Here is a 21,050-nt window from a genome sequence, read left to right as displayed (position 1 = left end):
TGTGGTTTATAACTGCGTGTAATTTGAGTGGTAAAGATCGTAAGATTTTGAACTAAGAAAGGCCACCCAAAGTTCCCAATCTGATTTCCGTTGGTGTTTTTTTTCTCTCCCTCTTCTTCTTCTTCATCTGTGGGATTGAATCACCAAAACAACATTACACAAACCATATTAACACATGCAATTAAAACAAAGTAAATGTGTAGGATATGACTTGCAATAACAAGGAGGGTTATGGATGCTGCAGTGAATCAGAGCCAATGGAGCTTTGTAAACACTTTTGCTTATAGGCAAGTGGTGAACACTATATGCTAAACATAATGTAGTAGTTTTATATACAAACTCCATTAACTTTTCAAGAATTGACTCAATCTCTTCAATGTGTATGTATACCTCGTGTGACCCTTAGTAGTTACGACTTGGTGATATGTACATGGTTGATCAAATCACGTGCACGGGTTTAAATCGGTTATAAAGTGGGAAAGGATCATCAGCAAAAAAAAAAAACACCTCAATTACAGAACCCCCTTCTTCTAGATACACAAGAAGTTTATTGCATTATGTCGGACCTGGAACAAACTCCAACATCAGTGCCTGAAGCTGACCTTCCACAAGAAGCACCATCGTATGAAGAGGCAGCAGCTGCTGAAACTGCCACCACTACTGAACCTCAATCACCTCCTAAGGCCAAACCTAAGGTGAAGAAATCAGTTGGATTTGCTCCACCTCCCGAAGAAGACTTACGAGAATATCACAAGTACCTAAAACAAAAAGAAGAAGCTGAATTGAAATCTTCTCCATTCCATAAAATCCCAGCTGAACTAGCATACTTGGAGAAACGGTATAAACAAGCACCACCAAAACCAATTGATCAAACTCCAAAACAAGTTAAACCAAACAGTAGATTTAAGTTGTCTGATTTACCCGATTTGAGTAAATTAAAGTTTTTCGACGTTAAGGATCTTTCAGTAAAGAATAAAGAGACTGAGTTACAATTTCATTATACCACAATTGATTTACCACCAAGTTCCAATAGTGTTATTGTTGATATTAAATATGGGTCTTTAAATTCATTTGATTTGAGCAAGATTAATCAATATTTGTTGAATATGAGTAAAGTGAAGGTGGTGTTGGGCTATGAATTTGCTGGTGTTGTAACTAATGTGGGGTCCTCAATGCAAAAGAAGTATGCAGTGGGTGACTATGTGTTTGGATTAATTGATCCTAGTTCGAGAAGAGGGGCGTTGTCTTCTAGTCAGATTATATATCCAGGAAGAGATGTGTTGGTTAAGGTGGGTGAAGAAGTGTTGAACCAGTTGGAGGATATTGATATTGATTTGGATGCAAATGATGATAACAAGGCATTTGAAGTGGGAGAAGAGGAAGTTGAGGAGGAGGAAAGAGAGACATCGAAAGTGGAAGAGCCTGAAGAGACTGAGACTGAAGAGGCAGAAACGGCTGGGGAACCTGAGGCAGCAGCTGGCGAGGCTCAAGCAGAAGAGACAGAAGAAACGGATGCAGCAAAGAAAACAGATGAACTTCATCCTAAAGATTCAGCCTCTAATGCTGATGATTTAGTATCCAAGACTAGCAGCAGACTGAGTCTGGAATTTAAAAAGGGCGATGATATGCCACCATTGGCTAAATTATCCGCCATATCGTTACTTTACAACCGAGCAAAGCAGATGCTTCAGCTGTTGAACACCAAGAATAGTAAAGCCAATATTTTAATCAATGGTGCCGATACTGATATCGGGTTAACCATCATTCAAGTACTTTTAGCTGAATATCAATTTGAATTTTTAAGTCTTGTTCTTATTATTCGAGAAAAATCATCTGAATATATGGATAAATTGATTGCCCGATTTGAAAAGAAGTACTATGATCCATCCAAAATTAGAAGGTTAAAGTGTATTCCATTTGATGTTGTTAATGATGGACTTTATTTCGCTGGTGAACGAGTACCCATTAGTTACAAGAAACCTGATTTTTTTGCTACTGAAGTTATTGATTCATTATTGATACCCCATAGTAATGGAGAATTTATTGATACCTCAAATATTAACGACTACAAGTTGGATTTATTTATTGATTTGATTGGATGTAAAAAATATTTCCAATCCACATCAACTAAATTACATGAAATTGAAACGTTAAACTTACCATTTAAACAACATATATCCACTTCAATTGAAAACTTGTTTGATGCCAAGACTAAAGAACCTTTCCTCACTCGTATTTTGAAACCTAAAAAATTTGGTTCAAGTGTTGTTAGTGGATGTAAATTTACACTAAAAGATCCCAGTTACAATATTGACAAGCTAATTGATTTTAGTGAACAGAGTGTGATGAACCCATGGACTAGTAAATGGTCAAGTAATATTCTAAACAATTGGACTTCTTACAACTATTATGAAGAGGTGTATTTAAAAATTAAACAAGAATGGACTGAACAAGCACTTCAATTGGTTCTCGAAGGTAAGTTGAAGTACAAGATTGATAAAGTTGTTGATTGGAGAAAAGACTTTAAGAGGTATGTTAAAGAATTGAAGGATAATGACGGGAAGATTATCCTTAAAGTGGAAGACTTTTAGGAGATATAGTTTTGCTTTTATAGATATAAATTGGGTAAAATAAAATATGTGAATATGGTAGCCAAATGCTGAACTACCTTGTGAATGTAAATGTATAAGTACTAAGTCTTGTTGTATAATTATATGAGATTGAATGGTAGTGTAAGTTGGTTAAAAAGTGGGTTATAGGTTGATTCGGAAATAAAGTGTGTGAGAGAGTGAGTGATTTTTTTTTCTACTGTGTGTGGCAATCAAAAGAAAAATTAGAGATCACTCACTCACACTCACACTCACACTTTCTTATCGTCAGTAGATACAACAAGAATACAAAGAACACCATTTACACCCACAGCCAATAACTCCATCACATATACCTCACAAACAGACATACGAGACAGTGATTTAGTTAATATAACCACCAGTTGAACTAGACATTTTCAAAAATACATCGCCACTTCATTTGATTTTACTCCCCCCTGCGCCTTATTACGTCATTTCATAGACACCACAACCCACAACTATGAGCAGTAGTGGTAGTAACCATCCACAACCAGCCACATCGGTCAAGCTAGTATTACTAGGAGAAGCAGCTGTTGGTAAATCATCATTAGTTTTACGATTCGTATCCAATGATTTTCAAGAAAATAAAGAACCAACAATTGGAGCCGCCTTTTTAACTCAAAAATGCACCATTGGTGACAGGACTATCAAGTATGAGATTTGGGACACTGCTGGACAAGAACGATTTGCATCTCTAGCTCCCATGTATTATCGAAATGCTCAAGCTGCTATTGTTGTGTATGATATTACTAAACCTGCATCCTTTGTTAAAGCTAGACATTGGGTTAAGGAACTACATGAGCAAGCGAGTAAAGACATTACTATTGCCCTTGTGGGAAACAAGTATGATTTAGTTGAAGATGAACCTGAAAATACCAATACTGAGGAAGGAGGTGCTGAACATCAAGAATTGTTGAGAAAAGTTAGTAAAGAAGAAGGACAAGCCTTGGCTGATGAGGAAGGATTATTATTCTTTGAAGCTAGTGCAAAGACATCTTACAATGTTAATGAAGTATTTATCGGAATTGGAGAGAAGATCCCTGATAGTCATAAACAAGGTGGTAATACTACTACAAATAACGGAACAGATGTCAATGAAAATAGAATTGACCTTAGTGTTGATAATAGGAAATCATCTTCATCGTGTTGTTAGATTAGGAAGTTTTAATATATATGTATATTACAGGAATGTCTTGAACTATCAAAAAGCAGATTCTCCTGAGTTAAGCTCTAGATCACACTAATACGTCGTCTTCTTAGTTTACCACTCTACTACATTGAACTAAATCATAAACCAATTTTTTGCATTAACATAAACATCATTAACTTATACCCTAAATATTCAACTCTTTATACTTTTCACTCAAATAATCCGGATCATTCAAGTATTTCAAATCAGAAACAGGTCTTTCTCCCATCACACTTATTCTATAAGCGTGTCTAATCACTGGCTCATCAAAATCAACACATGGTGTATGCACAGTGGTTCCATTGTTCCAAAATACAATAGTATCTGGTTCCCAAGATACACGTATTTGTAAATCCTGAGCCTTTTCAATATGATCATAAAGGAAATTCAAAAGGTAATCTGATTCTTCTTGTTTTAATTCAACTATTCTTCTACCAAATTCTTTATTCACATAAAGGTGCTTTTTACCAGTTGTTGGGTTGACTCTAACTATAGGATGAATATTTGTCTCTGGTTCTCTCCGCGTAATCCCACCTGCTCTCTTATTAGCTTCAGCTTGTTCCACTGAAGAATGTAAGATATGTAAACCTTCTAATCTTTCCTGCATCGCTGGACTCAACCTTTCATAAGCCTCAACAGTGTTTGCAAACAAAGTATCACCACCGCTTTCAGGAAGTTGCAAACATGAAAATAAAGTCAATTGTAAAGCATTGAGGGAATAGGAACAGTCGCTATGCCATAATATTGAGTTTGATCTAGTCTTGAACACAGAGTCAATCTCCTGTTGTGATGCACCACGGAAAGTTATATGCATCTCAGGATGGTTTTCAGGAGCTCCTGATGTTGGATGTGTATGTAAAGTACCAAAATACTTCATAAAATTGACAGCAAATTCTGGACCAAGTTTGTTAAAATCTTGCTTCTTGAAGGCAACCACTCCGCGATCACTGATAAACCTTGCCAAATCATTTTTGGCTGCATCATCCAACTGACTCAACTGAATTCCTTCAACAACTGAGCCCAATTTAGGAGTCATTCTCTTCACTTGATACTCCTTGTCACTAGGAAACAAATTCTTATAATTCTTATCCCCTTGTAAACCTTTATCATGATACTCTTGAAACTTGTATGGTGGAAATTTTTGGTTTGGGTTCCACGTAGGCAAATATTCAGGATATAATGCTTGTCTTTTGTTTGCCTCACTGACAGTAAAACTGCCCTTCTTTGTCTTGCCCTGGTGGGCAGATTGGAATTGAGAAGCGTCGTATTTGTCTTCTATTGATACTGCAACTGGAGCCATAATTGATGATGAAGCTTTATTGGAGAGTAGCATATAGCCCAAAGCACAGGTATATATACTCGTGTGTGGTTAACACATGACGCATCTAGTGCTCTTTGCTCTTGTGGCAACTGCGGTTCAATTCAGGTGGCCTGATGTTAGTGGCAATGACGATATTTCACAAGTTGTTAAAAACTGTGGCGTCTCGCACGCACATTAATGTAACTGCAAATCTCTTATTCTTTAGGAAGCAACTAACAAAGTATCTATTGTTCGTATTACTCATCATGCAGAAGAAGAAATCAAGGCCGAGATGGAAAACACACAATGACACACAATAGGGGGAATAGAGTATTTCTTTCATTGTTCCTCATTGGTTGTTGAATATTGTATTCTCGGCTCGGAACAAATTAAAAATAGAACAATATGCTGCAAGAGAGCCACAGTTCGGATTGCAAACTGTCTCAACCGACATTGCCTCTTTTTGCCTTCTCTCCACTTTGGCTGCTCAGAGTCACGCGATAAGACTTTCTCCTATCTAGAAGCTTTTACTAATTGTTGCTATTAGACTATGGACCCTTCTTGAAGTAATAGTCGGTAGCGCATATCTACATTGCGCATATCCGCAACAAATCAACACACTCATCACACAAGCTCTACTCGACCCTTTACTAATTTCATGTACCAAGTACTAGCGTGCGGATCAAATGGCAACTATCAACTAGGACAAGCGGATGATGAAGATCAACGAGCACTAAGGCCGTGTATTTTCCAAATGCAAGGAGAATCCACAACAACAACCACAACGGAGCGCAAGCCCATAAAAGTTGCATGTGGAGGTAATCATACATTGATCCTTTTCGATAATGGAGAAGTATTCAGCTGTGGGGATAACGAGTTTGGTCAAGCTGGACATTCAGAGGATGTTTCGCTGGTGCCAGTTTTTACACGAATCCCACCCGTGCAAGGTAAAATTATTGATATTTCTTGTGGATGGGATTATTCATTTCTACTTACTGATAGGAACGAATTGTACGTGTGTGGAAGAGGATTAAAAGGTGAATTGGGTTTGGGAAGTGACATCTCCCAAGCAGTTAGACCTCGTTTGGTGACTAAATTTGATACAAAGGTGAAGAGAATACGAACAGCTGTAAATCACACTATAGTGCAGACGGATGACAACAAATTGTACGGGTGGGGCAGCTGTAGAAAAGGACAACTTGGAACAGTCAAAGACGATTTCGTGAAACGAGGTGCAATATGGAAACCGGTTGAGCTAGATTTTGGAGTTCCCAACATCGATTCCTTTGAATTGGGTAGAGAGTTCACCATAGTACTGTCGTCCAGGGGAGTTCACTTGTTTGGTAAATCAAATATTGATATACAAAAAGTACGAGAGCAAGTGGGGTCAATTGAACTAATGGAAACTATGTGGTCATCTGTCCATTTGAAGGATCACTGTACAATCAAATCTTTTGGCACAAATACCCATGGTCAATTGTACAATTACGGTTCCATTGATGACGACTTTGAGTTTGTTGTTGGAAGCGAACATGGTTTATTGAAGCTGGAAAATAAGGTTTATGCATGGGGATGGGGAGAGCATGGTAATTGTGGTGACTCCTCCGACAGCATAACGTTTGACTACTTGAATTTGCTATATGATGGGTCAAATGAAGTTGTAATGATTTTTGGTGGTTGTGCCACTAGCTGGGTGGTGACAAAGAAAAGGCCGATATAGCTTTAAATAGAGTTTGCACCCGTTGATAAATACCTGGGACATTAAACTATGTAGTGCGCACTAAGTTGAAACTTTTTTTTTCTTTTTCAGCACACTACAAAAGGGGTCCTCAATTAATGTTTAGAATTCCACGAGCCATATCCACCACCACCACTAGAGCAATGTCAACCCTTAGAGTAGCTTACATTCCAGAACATTTTTCGACTCCGTTATTTTTCGCTCAACAACAAGGCTACTACGCCAAACATAATTTGACAATTGATTTCGTTAAAGTTCCTGAAGGCAGTGGCCGATTGATCAATTTGTTAAACAATGATGAAGTCGATTTGGCTATTGGACTAACTGAGGCATTTGTTGCAGACATTGCCAAGGGTAATGACAAGATCAATTTGTTGGATACGTATGTGCAATCGCCATTGTTATGGGCAGTTTCTACTGGATCCAAACGAGATGAAATTTCCAATGTGCAAGATTTGGCTAAATTTGGTAAAATTGGAATATCGCGTATTGGAAGTGGGTCATATATTATGAGTTTTGTATTGGCACATCAATTGGGATTTGACAAGTTTAATGAGTTTGCCATTTGTTCAAATTTCAAAAACTTGCGTGATTCAGTGAATAAGAAACAACCAGATGGCGATTCTGCAAGTTACGAAGTTAGTGATGCATTCATGTGGGAATATTTCACTAGTAAAAAGTATTATGATTCAGGAGAAATTAAGCAAGTTGGAGAGATTTACACTCCTTGGCCATCGTGGGTAATTAGTGCATCAAGTAAAGCAGTAGCGGCTAAACAGGAGGACATTCACAATTTCATATCATCTGTGAATCAAGGTATTGAATACTTTAATCAACATATAGATGAAGCTGTCGACTACATTGCCTCGAATTTGGATTACTCGGCTGAAGATGCTCGTGAATGGACCAAGACAGTACAGTTTAACGATAAAGTCGGCAAAGTGGCATTGGATTGGGACAAGATTGTTGTCAACACTACCAACGTATTGAAAGATGCTGGTGTTTTACAAGATGGGGATGATGTTATAAACAAGAGATTGGATGAGCATGTATACAAGACCAATATATAAGAAGCAGATTATACACTATTATTCTTTTTGCAAACCCAAAAATCGCATTTGTAAATTACTGAATCCAACAGTCTAACGTCTTCACAATAAGTAGATTCAATATCTGATTGTTTAGTAGTAAATTCGAATCCCAATTTCGTAACCAATTCAAACAAATCTTCTCGAGATAGGTCTAATCTATTTTCACCACTTCTCAACAGTAAAGGACCAAAATTGATCCATTTCCCACCTTGTTTCAAAACATTATTGATTGTTCGTATGGAGTCAATGACTGATGAATCATTTAGAAAGGATTCAGTCACAACGACATCAAATTCGCCTTGCGATTGTGATCGTATTTCTTGTGATGCTGAGTTGGCATCATCGTTAAACCCAGGCCCATATAGATCTGTAAATGATCCCGCTGTAATTGACATTAATTCATCAAAGGGTATCTTCACTTCTGTTCCTCTTTCCTTCTCCATAGCACTAATTATCTCTGCTGTTGGTGAGGCATCTGGTATAGTAACCGGTCGGATCTGATTTTGTCTCTTTGTTGAACTTGATGCCGATGTTGCCAAAAAAGGGAAAATCGAGTAGTTATGAGGGAATTGACAATGATTAAGTATGAAGTTGGAAAGAAACAAAGCATGATGGTCAGAGTTGTTGCCTTGAGTCCAGTACCCTTGCATAACCAATTCAAATACTAATCGACCTATACCACAGCCAGGCACTAAAACTTTTACGTCTTTTCGACCGACCTTGTCGGGGTACATCTCATTCAAGTGTGATATAATCAAATCATAACTAACCTTCCTTTCTAACTCACCTTGGTCACTCCATTCTCTCATTAACCTCAATATTACAGCTTGAGTTTGGCCAAATTGTTCTTGTGAAGCAGCAGACCAATCTGCAGGCAGGTCATCGATGCCCCAATCCCCACCTATTTTATCAGCTACTGTTTGACAAAACTCTCGATTAATGTCAATGCACTGTTGTAGGAATTCAGTGTGTTTCTTGTACCAGGGGATTAATTCTTGATCTTGAGTTGATAAAGCTGCAAATTCTCGTAGTCTTGGAGTCACTAATTGTTTCAATTGAAATGAGTGAAAATTGTGGAACGATGATAGAACAGATGTGACTGCTTTATACTCATCATTAGCATCTTGTGAATCCATTTTATAGGGTCTTGTCAAGAGTGTCTAGTTATATGCAAATGCCACTTTCCCTACAGACTTTGAATGCGCCGAATGCGCTCACTCGGATCATTTTTCTGTTTGCTTACGTATTTAATATTAACCTGAAAATTTTACAACCAACACAACTACCAAGAGCACAACTCCACAATGCCACCAAAGAAAGATGCGTTTGCTGATCTATTCCAATCAGCAAGCAGCTCCAGGAGCAATGGTGCGGTTAATGCAAGACTTGATAAGCTTTCCTTAACTGAACGTCAAAAGTTGGAACAGCAACAACAACATAGCCAAAGCACCGCCTCATTGAACTCAAGCTGGTCAAATTTGGACATTTTATCGCCACAACTGACTCAGGGCAGTAGAAGTAATAATGGATCTCATGGGTTAAACTCTCGATTGTCGAATTCGGGAAGTGCTTTTGGATCAGTTTCCAGTACGCCAAAGGCTACTGCTGAGGATGACGATCCATTTGCCATTTTCAACACGCCTAGCAATGGAGGAAGTAATAATAACACAGCCAAACCAGTGAGTTCACAAGCAGGCGCGGCCAAACCAGTGAGTACACAAGCAAGTGCAGCCAAGCCTCAAGAGATGTCGTTGCTTGATGATGATTTTACTGATTTGTTTCCAGAGCAACAGCAAAAACCACAAAAGCAATCAGTGGAGCAGCTAGTAAAGCCACCCAGACCAGAAGTGATACGAACTGGATCAAATGTGTCATCATCTTCCAGAGTCAATAGATCCAGTGCATCCACTCCCAAACCATCCACTACTGCATCGGCCACTTCATCCAAAGATCACACCATTGCTGAGCTTATTGATATAGGATTCACCATAGATGATGCCAACGATGCAGTTGCACATTCAGGAACAGATTTACAAAAATGTGTCAACTACATTATGAATAAAAGCATTCTGCAATCACAATCGAGATCCAGTTCAAGAAAAGCAAACAGTAGTAACCTTGATGATTATGAGGAATATGAGGATTATGAAGACTCTGGTGTGTTGGGCAAACGTCCCGACTCTATCAATTTCAATGAACTAGGCAACAATTTGTTTCAAAAGGCAAATACATTTATCAATTTTTCCAAAAAGAAGGTATTGGAGAATATAGAACAATTGAATAATGGAAGATCTTCTTCACCATTTGATTTTGGGTTAGGAAGAAGTGGGTCCAGTAATGGATCGTCAAATGCAAATCTTCCTGAATGGATGAGAAATCAAGCCAAGTATAAGTCACAAGCATATGAGAAGAAATATGGCGGTGAAGATTATGGAGAAGACGAAGATAATATAAATCAGGAAGAAATTGATCGTTTTATGCGTCAACAAAGGGAGAAAGAAAGACAGAGGATGAGGCAGAGGTTTGATAATGAAGGGCTGAAAGGTAGTGGTAGTGATAGCAGGAGTGGCAGTAACAGGAATTCAGTTGATCGATCGAGACGTGAAAGTGCTTCTCCTTCTTTTACTGCGCATAAGAGCAGTTCCAAAGAGTCTTCACCTGCTCCTCCTAGACCTCCAAGACCTGCAGTTAAGAAAGTTGCTAGTGATGTTGGAAGCCAAGGACGAGAGTCACCAAAGAAGGTAGAGGAAGTTGCATCAAAAGGAAAGGAGAAAGAGAAACAAGAAGAAGCTGATTTGTTAGGTATATCTACACCCAGCTCAGCCCAAGGCGTGCACAGTTATGGATTTGTATCCTCTTCAACATCCAATTTGCGTGATTGCACCCCATTGAATCAATTTATTGAAACTGATTATACTACACTCAAGTCCAAGGCTACTGAATCATTCAAGAATGGTGATTATGCCACTGCATTGGAGTCGTATAGTAAATGTCTTGATATTCTTCCACCAAAGCATGAATTTCGGGTGGTTGTTAATTCCAATTTGGCATTGACTAATAAGTTACAAGGACATTTGAAGCAAAGTTTGGATAATGTTGAACAAGCGTTGGAGTTGATGCAATTGGAAGAGTGTAATACTACTATTGAAGGAGATGGTGGTCAGTTGGCTGGTAAGTCTGTCAAGTATTGGTATTTAAAAGTTGTTATTGTTAAAGCTGAAGTGTTGGAGTTGTTGGAAAAGTATGAGTTGGCATTGGAGAGTTATAATTTGTTGGTGCAGAAATTGGGATGTGTGGATAAGAAAGTGATGGATGGGAAAAGAAGGGTTGATAGGATAGTTAATCCTGATAACTATAAGGTGAAACCCAAGCCACAACAAAACCCAACAGCAAAGACTTCAACTAAGAAGGCTACTACTACTTCAACAACTCCCACAGTGAAAAAGGCAAGCAGCTCCACTGAAGTTGAGCTTGATCCGTTGGTTGTTGATGAAATCAACAATTCAATTTCTAAATGGGCGCATGAGAAAAACAATGATTTACGACAAATGTTGATAAATTTACAAGTATTGATCCCTATTGGATCGATCAATATTAATGAACGGTTATTGAGTTTATCATTAAATGATTTGGTGTTGCCTAAACAAGTGAAGTTGAATTATATGAAGGTTATTAGTTCGATACATCCTGATAAATTAGCTAGTCAATTATCAAGACAGTCGACTAAGGACAAACGTATTCAGTTGGTTTGTAATGGGTTGTTTATTATATTGAATGAACGATGGGAAGTGTTTAGAAAAGAGGAGAATATATAGAGGCGGGAGACAATGCATATCTCATTTATATATAGTTTTGGTGGAGGATAGACACATTATATCATGGTAGATAGATCTGTAGAATAGTGAGAGTGTCCCTACTTTAGAAAGGGACTAAACTCGAGATCAAGGGGAGTGTGGGGTTGTTGTAGTTGTTGTTGTTGTCTTTTGTAGAGAATGCATTGCATATTACATAGTTGTTTTTATGCGGCATTCGTGATTCTATTGCTATTGCAGGTAAACGACACATTGTGTTACAATAGGAACTCGAATATGTTATACACCTGTAATCCCTTACTTACCGTGTTTTTATATAAGTATCTCTCCTATCCTCTTTCTCTATCGGCTATAAAGTTCTTTACTCTGTTGTTCTAGTTGTTGTTCTAGTTGTTGTTCTACAGTTATTGTTGTTCTGTATACGGCAATTAACGGCAAAAAAAAATTCTGTTTTTGTGTTTTGTGTGTAGGAGTAGTTAGTCGGCGTTTATATTTTGCATGTCATACCATTTAAGGAAGAGAATTTTAACTCTCTCCTCCTCTACAGTACCCTATATACAAATATCGTACGTATAATGTTGTTAGATACTATAGTATGAGGTATAAGTAAGTAACTCTTTTGTATAGTTGTATTGACAGTTAAGTAGAAGAGAGTGAAAGTAAAACTCCGAACATCGCACACTGAGTAACCATAGTACTTACTACTTTCTACTATTATTAACATTAAGTAATTGGATATATATACTGCATTGTTATAGTATATACAACTAATAGAGAAACAATCTAGTATATGTAGTATGTACATAGTATAGTATTAGTACTAGTCCAGTAATCTTTCGTCTTAAAGAATGAGGAGAAGAAGAAGAAAAAAAAAATATCATACAACAATAACAATCAAATCACACACTTTCTTTTTATTCCACCTCTTCTGAAACAGACCCTTTGGAGTACTACTTAATAACTACTCTTCTCAACTACTACAGAGGTATCTAATATATATAAATAAATGTTCAACAAGAGATACAAACAACAACAACAGCAACAACTAGAACAAGAACAGCCGTCATCACAATTCCAACAGCAGAAGCAGCAGCAGAAGCAGCAGCATCATCAAAATCAACAGGTGTCTGCATCGTCTTCCTCTTCGTCAATCTCAACTATAATACAGCAACAGCAACAACAGCAACAACAGGATCATCTTAACCATAGCAATATCCACGTTAGTCCATCATCACCTGATCTTTACTACAACAACAGCACAAACAAATATAATTACATAACTAGCACCACCACCCCCAGCAGTAGAAGATCACACAACGTATTTGCTGACGACGAATCCAATTTCATACAATCAAACATCAGACGTAGCATTTCTGCATTTTTACAAAGCATGGGACAACAAATATCAAAGAATAACAACAACAACAGCAGCAGCAGCAGTGGCAGCGCCTTAGATCAAGGCAACACCGGCTTATCTTTTCACAAGAATAGAGAACCAACAAGTACCAAATTAAAGGCACAATTTTCAGTATCAGACCCGCAACCACAATCACATGAAACTGAACAGTCGGCGATTGGTGGTATACGGCATGATCTTTCTATAACTCCAACCACATCACCACCAGAAGATAATCATAACCAATACCCTTCTGCATTCTTTTTAAGTCCAGTCACATCTAATGAATCATATAATTACTATTCTGATGATGCATCAATGAGTGATGCGTACCCAGAACTAGGCCACCACCATCATCATCACCACCATGATATTAGTCACCATCACCATTTACTTAACCAATCACAGCATCAATTATTAGGAGATGCCACTGCTGCTGCTGAACTTGATTTGACTGATGTATCTCCTGCATCTTCTTATGGAGAAGAAGAAGAGGAGAAAAATGTGGAGGTTGACGATGTATGTGCTGGTGGTAAACGAGCCAGTACGAGCACCGCTGAGGAAGAGGAAGCGACACAGGAAAAGGCTGTATCGAAGGAGGTATTAAGCTCTACCACCTGGTTACAATCCCACTCTCAAAGGCAAGATTTTACCGAACAGGAAGAGTTTTCACCATTATTGTCATTACCTTTGGAAATCCTCATTAGAGTACTTGAATACGTTTATGTTGATACCGACATTTCATCAATTAACTCCAATCTTGAAAATTTTGCCAATACAGTACCACTCTTGTCCAAGAAGTTCCATCAATTATCACTTTGTTTTCTATACAAGTATACAATTTTCAATCGTCCTCATTCATTTGATAAATTTCTTCACAATTTACAAGCAAACCCCATAATTGGGAAGTATGTTGAATTTATTGATTTTCAACAATTTACTTCAATTGGATTGGGAAGAACTGGGAGAATGAATCAAGAAATTCAAATGGTTACTTCAAGAACCATTGCTCATGCATTATCAATGACACCTAATCTCGTTGAGTTTTTAGCATCTGAGAATATACAAGATGATATGGATGTGCAAGTGTTGAATATCTTGTTTAATAAATTGCCTAAATTAAAAGCATTGGATTTTTGTGGTGCTAGTAGTGAAGCATTTGCTAGAGCTTTTGATCAATTAACTATTAAAAGGGAATTACCAATTACCAAATTGTCATTACATGATTGTTCCAACGTTTCTCAGGATGTTTTGAATAAGATTTTACGAAGTGCTACTCATTTAACTCGGTTGGATTTAAGTCATACTGCCATAACGTCATCAATCTTGTTGAATATCCCAGAAACTGTTCGATTAACTCATTTATCCTTATCTAGATGCTCGAAATTGACAACTAAAGATTTAATTCATTTCTTATCCACACATAAAGCCATTGCCAATGGATCGTTACAATGGCTCAATTTACAAATTGATTCCAATGTCGTTAGTCCACTTTCTGATGTTTATCTATTATACACTTTAAAGCATTTGAATGCGCCACAATTGAAATATTTGAACATTGGTGGAATGCCAGTCAATTCGAGAATCTTGTACACTATCAAGACGAAATTCCCACAATTGGTTAGTTTAAACATTAGTCATGCTTTACAAGTGACTATTGAAGAGTTGAATGGATTTATGCAGGATAATCATACAATCAAGTATCTTGATTTAACTGGGATCAAATCACTTAATAAGAATGTGGTTACATTCTTGAGGTACAATTTCAATAGCAATCTCGAAGCTATTGAATTTGATTACAAGTCATTATACGATTACACTTCTCGTGGGGATTGTTTCCGAGTACAACCTTTGCCAGTACTGCACTCTTCCTCCTCATCATTATCCATGTCTATTTCATTTATTGAAGATTCAGTATATGCGCCACCTCAAGTTTGGAAATTTTACGATAACGAAGGTAGAAGATCGTGGATTTACAAAATGACCGAAGAGGAGTACCAACAAGTCATTAATCAATCGAATTTAGTTTATTATGATTTGGAAACGGGGCAGAAGATTGTCACCAAGTTGAAAAAACCACAATTTTTGAAATATGCTGGACGCAAAGTCAACTGTTCTATTGGGTATTATAATTTGAATGGATATAAGGATAAGAAGTTTGTTGAAAATTGCTGGCCAGTGGAGTTTAGTCAACGAGGGATTTACAATTATTATTCATTGAATGTGAAGTAATACATATGCATAGGGTATATTTATATATAGTATTTCTTATAATATTAATGAAGTTACGAATAAACATATATACAAAGTGTATAATAATCCTAGGGTTCATTCTCTTGAAGAGTATTTACTTTGGTACTCATCCCTTTTCAGTGATGTATTAGTTATCCGTAAATAGCAAGATTATGCGCTAGGTAGCGTCAACTGATGTAAATCATTTTCCGTCCCGACGTGTTCCTTCTTGTCTTCCGTTCTCTTCCTCTCTTTCTCTGTTCTCTCGCCCCAAGTTCCGTCGACCTTTTTTTTTCCTTCTCTCTTTCTCTCTCGCCCTTTTCTGTACCAACCCCATCTTTCGGCAATTGCACTTTTGTTCCCGCAGTTTTACACATTTCCCCACTCTAAAAAAATCTATTCATCTATCTCCGTGAAAAATATATATATATAACTCCACCCTCAATACCCTTTCAAACTTTTCGCTTCAGTATTACACCAACCCACTGTTCAAAGCACTGCTAGCTATTATACTTCATTTACCGTTAGCTTCTTTTCCCACAATGTCAGCTCCTGAATTAACTGATATTCGCGCACCAATCAACTTGGATAACCTCGGCAAATACTTGGCCAATGTGTCTTCGTCATCCCCACAAACCCACATTGGAACAGTTGCTGAAATACCTCGTCAATTCACCACTGTTAAGCAGTTCACATTTGGTCAATCAAACCCCACTTATTATCTTGAAGATTCTAAAGGACGCAAGTTTGTATTAAGGAGAAAGCCTAGTCCTAATGCCAAATTAATTTCCAAGCTGGCCCATGCTGTTGAACGAGAATTTTTCATCTTGAATGGTGTAAACACATTGAACCAAGACCTGGATTTAAAAGTACCTGTTCCTCGTGTTCATTTGTTATGTGAAGATGAAAGTGTGATTGGATATGTTTTCTACATAATGGATTACGTTAATGGTATCCAAATTAAAAACCCCGAGATTCCTGGTGCTTCACCCTCGGAAAGAGATCAATATTGGAAAAGTATAATCACAACAATTGCCGCTATCCATTCATTAAACTGTGAAAAATTGATTTCGTTATTACCACCACAACATTTCCCTCAATTTCAAAATGTTGCCAAGTTAAAACTGTCGAGTTACTTCCAACGTCAAATCAAGACATTAACTGGAATCCACAATTTACAATATAATCATGTAGACCCCATCCCTGGATTTGACAAGATTACTTCATGGATCTTGAAACATGCTCCAAAAGATCCTGCTAAATTGACTTTAATTCATGGTGATTTGAAAATTGATAATTTATTATTCAATCCGGAAACAAGGACAGTTTGTGGAGTATTGGATTGGGAATTATGTACCATTGGTCACCCATTATTTGACTTGTCTAACTTTTTACAACCTTTTGAATTTCCAAACGCCATGAACAATATGATGTTGAGACCACAAAAGACCGAAATGGGAAGAGAAAATAAAGAATCACAAGAGTTTTTGTACAAGCAGTTGGCCAATTACTCCAAATTTGTCAAATGGGATCCAAATGATTCAAGTAATGATCCTACAAAATTGTGGATTTTGGGTCATGTGTTTGGATTGTTGAGATTGAGTGTTATTGCTCAAGGGATTGCCATGAGAGTCAAGATGGGTAATGCATCAAGTGCTAATGCTTCGGCTTTTGCTAATATGTATCCTGTTCTTAGTGGAATGGCGGTTGAATATATTGATCAGAAAGCTTAGCTAAGTATAGACGTGTTTATATGAAACGGTATCTTTTTGAAACGTTATAGTCAAACAGTCTAAGTAAGTTGATACTTGTCAAATAAAGTCTTCATGTTCAGTACTTTCACATGATGCCAAATACGAAAATGCTCAACTCGTCATTTGAGATTGAGCAAACGTGATAGGTGAGCGTGACCTCTCTCTCTTTGTACTAAGAGCTATTCCCTTGTCGTCTAAAAATACAACTAGATCTCTCAATTACGTCATTTGTTTGTATCTGTTGTTGTTGTTGTTTGATTGTTGCTTGGTTGTGTTTGCAATTGGTATTGTCTCTCTCTCTCTCTTTGTGTACAACGCGGGTACCTTAAAAGATCACAAAATCGAAGTCCATAAAACAAATTGCAACATTTGCAACAATAAAATGGCATTTTAACTCTGTGTTATATCACCAACAACAATGGACACCATTGTCAATACTTTTGTTTGTTTACTAACAAACATTTCATGTAAGATGAGATGAGGTTTGTGGGGTACATAAAACAAAATTGACTTCGCCACTGATCCACTGTCAACTATAAGAAGCGCAATATATATCCAAAGATTTACTCAAATTCCACTGGTTAAAGCTAAGCCAATCATCTTTCACTCTCTTCATCCAACTACAGACACTCGTTTAAATCGCTGCCTAAAACAATATGCAGGTTTCCACATTATTATCCATCTTGACATTATCTACGTCAATCTTTGCTGCTCCAGTGGAGAAAAAGTCGGAGTCTCCAAAATGCCACACATTGGACTTTGATGTCATTGATGTCACTCCTTCGTCAAAGAGACTGGAAACGGAAACCCTTTATCATCGTAACTTGTACTATTTCGTTAGAGTTTCCATCGGATCAAACAAACAACAAATTGGTGTCACTGTCGACACTGGAAGTAGTGATTTATGGTTCCCTTCACACGATGCTACTTGTACCAATGGAGTAAACTGTAAATCTATTGGAACTTTTACAGCATCAATTTCAAACACATTCCACAATTTATCTACTTCAGTTGATAACAATTACAATGATGGCAATGGAGCTCAAGGGTGTTGGAGTAAAGATGATTTCTGGTTCACCGATGGAACTAAAGTTGAACAAATACAATTTGGTTTAATGAATAAGCTGGGTAGAGAGACTGGAGTCTTGGGTTTGGGATTACCTGATTTGGAAGCTACTAATGATAAATACCCCAATTTCCCAGCTGCTTTGAAAAATGCTGGTGTTATCGACAAGACAGCCTATTCGTTATACTTGAACCTGGCCAATGCAGCTAGTGGAAGTGTTGTGTTTGGAGCCATTGATAAGGCCAAGTATTCTGGAGATTTGGCTGTGCTTGATTTTGCCGATTACAGATGGACGGCAATTAAGCTTGACTCTTTTACTGCTCCTGGTGGATCACCTGTTAATCTCAATATCCCTGTGGCTTTGGATAGCGGTACCACTTATATCCAATTGGATACAAATATTGCTAAACAAATCTACCAAGCTCTTGGATTAAGTGAATCAGGAAGTGCATCATGTGATAAACTTTCACTTGATACCAATCAATTGACACTCAATTTCGCTGGCGTTTCAATAACCATTCCTTACAAGAGTTTATTCTATCAATTCTCTGGTGGATCTTTATGTCAAGCTAGAATTTATGGATCAAATGATGGAAACAACTTCTTTGGTGATTTATTCTTACAAAATGCTTATGTTGCATATAATCTTGATTCGAAAAAGATTGGCTTAGCTCAAGCCAATTATAATGATGCGTCCAATTTGGTTGATTTTTGGTTCTAGTAAAGGAAGAAGGTTAGAGTTTGTATTATATGTAATAGATTGAAATTCTTTGTTTTAACTATTTAAAGCTTACGCTTTAAAACCAGAAATCAACAATGTTACTCTCATCGGTGTGCTTAACAGGAGCAATTCCAAGTTGATTTGTTTCAAAATTATGAGTGAGGTAAAGATGCTTGATAAGGGGAACACCAACACTTTGTGTAGCACCAGGATGTGGAGAGTGTGCAATTCGTGTATTGCAGCTGGTCTTATCCTCATTCCAATAAAAGACATCCGAATAAAGGACATCAACAATGACCCCCTTTCCAAGGTCAAATGTCAATTTCTTATTTCCACTCAAGGCAATATCACAAGAGATTTTCCCGTTCTCATCTTTAACCTCCTTCAATATCTCCTCAGCAATTACTGGGTCCAACCCCAAACCAGGGTTACCAGTGTCTAATGCCAAGACGCTAACAAACTCCATAACTGTACCATTACCTGTGGTGAGAGATTTCCCAGGAACAGATAAGGTACTTTTGTAAATTGCCAACTCTCCTTCATATTTGGCCTTGTCAACACCCCCTAAAAGTAAAATACCATCATCATTTGGTCCTGCATAAAGTGAAAACCCAGCTGTGTCAATAAAACCTGCTTTTTTTATGGCCCTAGCGTAGGAGGTGTTATCATTGGAGCTGGTACCAATGCCAAAGATACCTCCTCGGTAAGGAACTGAATCAAGTAAAGTAAATTCAAAGTTTGGTAATGTTTTACCATCATCAAAATAAAAATTGTCAGTCAGTTGAAATCCACTAGCTTTGCCCGTTGCTTTTCCTATTCCATAAGTAACAGAATAAGGCTTACTAAGGTTTTTAAAAGTCGTTGATTCGCTTGGATCAAAGGAGTATTCAGCTTGACATGCCTTTCCTAAGCACTTAGCACCAACATGGGGGAAATTCAAATTTGCACTTCCTGTATCAATAAGAACTTTAAGTTCCTGCTGATTGGATCCAACCTTCAACTTTGTGAGATATCCACGTCCGCGTACGTCAAACTCATGGAACTGGTTCTGTTCAAATCTTTTCCCAACTGATGAGGATGAATATTCAGCATGTTCAACTGGATAAGCAACAAACTTTTCGTGTCTTTTTTCAATGGGGGTTGAGGTGGTGATTGCAGCAAACAACCCTACTAATGCTGAAGCTTTGATCAATTGCATGTTGTTGTTGTTCTTCTTCTTCTTCTTCTTCTTGGTGAGAATAAGTCAGAGTAAACTTTAGTGCAGAACAGCTCCTATTTATACGGTTTTGGTAGGACTTTCACTCGACAATGGTAATGGTACCCATGTGGGTGTAAATCTTATGGCCTCTGACTCAATGTTGCATTTCGCATATCCGTAAGTGGAGTAGGAGCATGGAAAAGTGTTTACCCCTTTGAATGACGTAATTATGTCTCTTGATGCCTTGGTTTGTATACTCTTCGAACAATTATTGGTCAACCGGAATTATTCATTGTTGTCAAATGCTTGCGAGTGTCACAATAATGAGTCTCATAACCATGTCCAAAACTTCACCACTACGGTATGGTTTCCACAACTTGTTGACACCACGTGGGGTGTTGTTATCCCGATATTGAGATCAACTTTTGTTTAACGGTGATGAATCGATGATCTGCGTAGAACACCCTTGACTCCTTCCATGCATCTACTGCTCTACCCCAAGAAGGTGTCAATTTTGACAATTTTTGTGTAAACCAAACAATTGTTGCACAAAACAAACACTAAAAGGTTCTCAGCGATAGTCAACTTGTTGGTCACAACTGGGTGGGGATTTTTGTTGAGTATATTGCAGAGGTTATGAAGATTGGGGGATGCCAATGTTCAAGCTGGTTATGAGCACTGTGTCCATCCATTGAGAAATTTTTGTTGGGCACATTCCAAACCAGTAATCTGACATGTTTGGAGCAAGGTATGATGGAGGTTGAGCACAGAGGCAGCTGATATTTAGGTACCATTAGCCACACCTGTATCAGAGAAGATGCTCTATTCCACAAATACATCGCTTGGAAGCTTATAGAGAATAACCTTCTTCCCTTGGTGATATTCTGTTGTTTCGAAAAATGGCTTCGCAAGAGATTTATCCG

The 21,050-nt window shown here is 37.7% G+C and overlaps 11 protein-coding genes across 11 annotated transcripts; 8 read left to right on the top strand and 3 right to left on the bottom strand. All coding sequences in view use genetic code 12, as the record gives it.

Annotated features, from left to right (window-relative positions):
* Positions 1-557: 557 nt before the first annotated feature.
* Positions 558-2,591, top strand: I9W82_003928 (uncharacterized protein; the record flags this gene model as incomplete). Its single annotated transcript, XM_067692945.1, has 1 exon — positions 558-2,591. The coding sequence occupies one exon, from the start codon at positions 558-560 to the stop codon at positions 2,589-2,591; it is 2,034 nt and encodes a 677-aa protein (XP_067547516.1).
* Positions 2,592-3,090: 499 nt separating this feature from the next.
* VPS21 (Rab family GTPase) lies at positions 3,091-3,783 on the top strand (the record flags this gene model as incomplete). Its single annotated transcript, XM_067692944.1, has 1 exon — positions 3,091-3,783. The coding sequence occupies one exon, from the start codon at positions 3,091-3,093 to the stop codon at positions 3,781-3,783; it is 693 nt and encodes a 230-aa protein (XP_067547515.1).
* Positions 3,784-3,964: 181 nt separating this feature from the next.
* I9W82_003926 (TauD/TfdA dioxygenase family protein) lies at positions 3,965-5,119 on the bottom strand (the record flags this gene model as incomplete). The annotated part of the gene is made up of 1 exon (XM_067692943.1): positions 3,965-5,119. One exon carries the CDS (start codon positions 5,117-5,119, stop codon positions 3,965-3,967), a length of 1,155 nt encoding a protein of 384 aa, XP_067547514.1.
* Positions 5,120-5,777: 658 nt separating this feature from the next.
* On the top strand, positions 5,778-6,839 carry ATS1 (Ats1p; the record flags this gene model as incomplete). Its single annotated transcript, XM_067692942.1, has 1 exon — positions 5,778-6,839. One exon carries the CDS (start codon positions 5,778-5,780, stop codon positions 6,837-6,839), a length of 1,062 nt encoding a protein of 353 aa, XP_067547513.1.
* A 116-nt stretch (positions 6,840-6,955) lies between these two features.
* Positions 6,956-7,927, top strand: I9W82_003924 (uncharacterized protein; the record flags this gene model as incomplete). The annotated part of the gene is made up of 1 exon (XM_067692941.1): positions 6,956-7,927. One exon carries the CDS (start codon positions 6,956-6,958, stop codon positions 7,925-7,927), a length of 972 nt encoding a protein of 323 aa, XP_067547512.1.
* Positions 7,928-7,935: 8 nt separating this feature from the next.
* On the bottom strand, positions 7,936-9,084 carry I9W82_003923 (S-adenosylmethionine-dependent methyltransferase; the record flags this gene model as incomplete). The annotated part of the gene is made up of 1 exon (XM_067692940.1): positions 7,936-9,084. One exon carries the CDS (start codon positions 9,082-9,084, stop codon positions 7,936-7,938), a length of 1,149 nt encoding a protein of 382 aa, XP_067547511.1.
* A 168-nt stretch (positions 9,085-9,252) lies between these two features.
* Positions 9,253-11,763, top strand: FGR32 (Fgr32p; the record flags this gene model as incomplete). The annotated part of the gene is made up of 1 exon (XM_067692939.1): positions 9,253-11,763. The coding sequence occupies one exon, from the start codon at positions 9,253-9,255 to the stop codon at positions 11,761-11,763; it is 2,511 nt and encodes an 836-aa protein (XP_067547510.1).
* A 1,003-nt stretch (positions 11,764-12,766) lies between these two features.
* On the top strand, positions 12,767-15,388 carry I9W82_003921 (uncharacterized protein; the record flags this gene model as incomplete). Its single annotated transcript, XM_067692938.1, has 1 exon — positions 12,767-15,388. The coding sequence occupies one exon, from the start codon at positions 12,767-12,769 to the stop codon at positions 15,386-15,388; it is 2,622 nt and encodes an 873-aa protein (XP_067547509.1).
* A 542-nt stretch (positions 15,389-15,930) lies between these two features.
* Positions 15,931-17,121, top strand: I9W82_003920 (uncharacterized protein; the record flags this gene model as incomplete). Its single annotated transcript, XM_067692937.1, has 1 exon — positions 15,931-17,121. The coding sequence occupies one exon, from the start codon at positions 15,931-15,933 to the stop codon at positions 17,119-17,121; it is 1,191 nt and encodes a 396-aa protein (XP_067547508.1).
* Positions 17,122-17,798: 677 nt separating this feature from the next.
* I9W82_003919 (pepsin-like aspartic protease) lies at positions 17,799-18,929 on the top strand (the record flags this gene model as incomplete). The annotated part of the gene is made up of 1 exon (XM_067692935.1): positions 17,799-18,929. One exon carries the CDS (start codon positions 17,799-17,801, stop codon positions 18,927-18,929), a length of 1,131 nt encoding a protein of 376 aa, XP_067547507.1.
* A 76-nt stretch (positions 18,930-19,005) lies between these two features.
* I9W82_003918 (SAP98) lies at positions 19,006-20,127 on the bottom strand (the record flags this gene model as incomplete). The annotated part of the gene is made up of 1 exon (XM_067692934.1): positions 19,006-20,127. One exon carries the CDS (start codon positions 20,125-20,127, stop codon positions 19,006-19,008), a length of 1,122 nt encoding a protein of 373 aa, XP_067547506.1.
* Positions 20,128-21,050: the final 923 nt, after the last annotated feature.

The sequence above is a fragment of the Candida metapsilosis genome (genome assembly GCF_017655625.1).
Source record: "Candida metapsilosis strain BP57 chromosome Unknown scaffold5, whole genome shotgun sequence".
In the NCBI taxonomy this organism is placed as follows: Eukaryota; Fungi; Ascomycota; class Pichiomycetes; order Serinales; family Debaryomycetaceae; genus Lodderomyces; species Lodderomyces metapsilosis.
The sequence above is the reverse complement of the archived record's forward strand: the minus strand, read 5'-3'. Positions and strand labels throughout refer to the sequence as shown.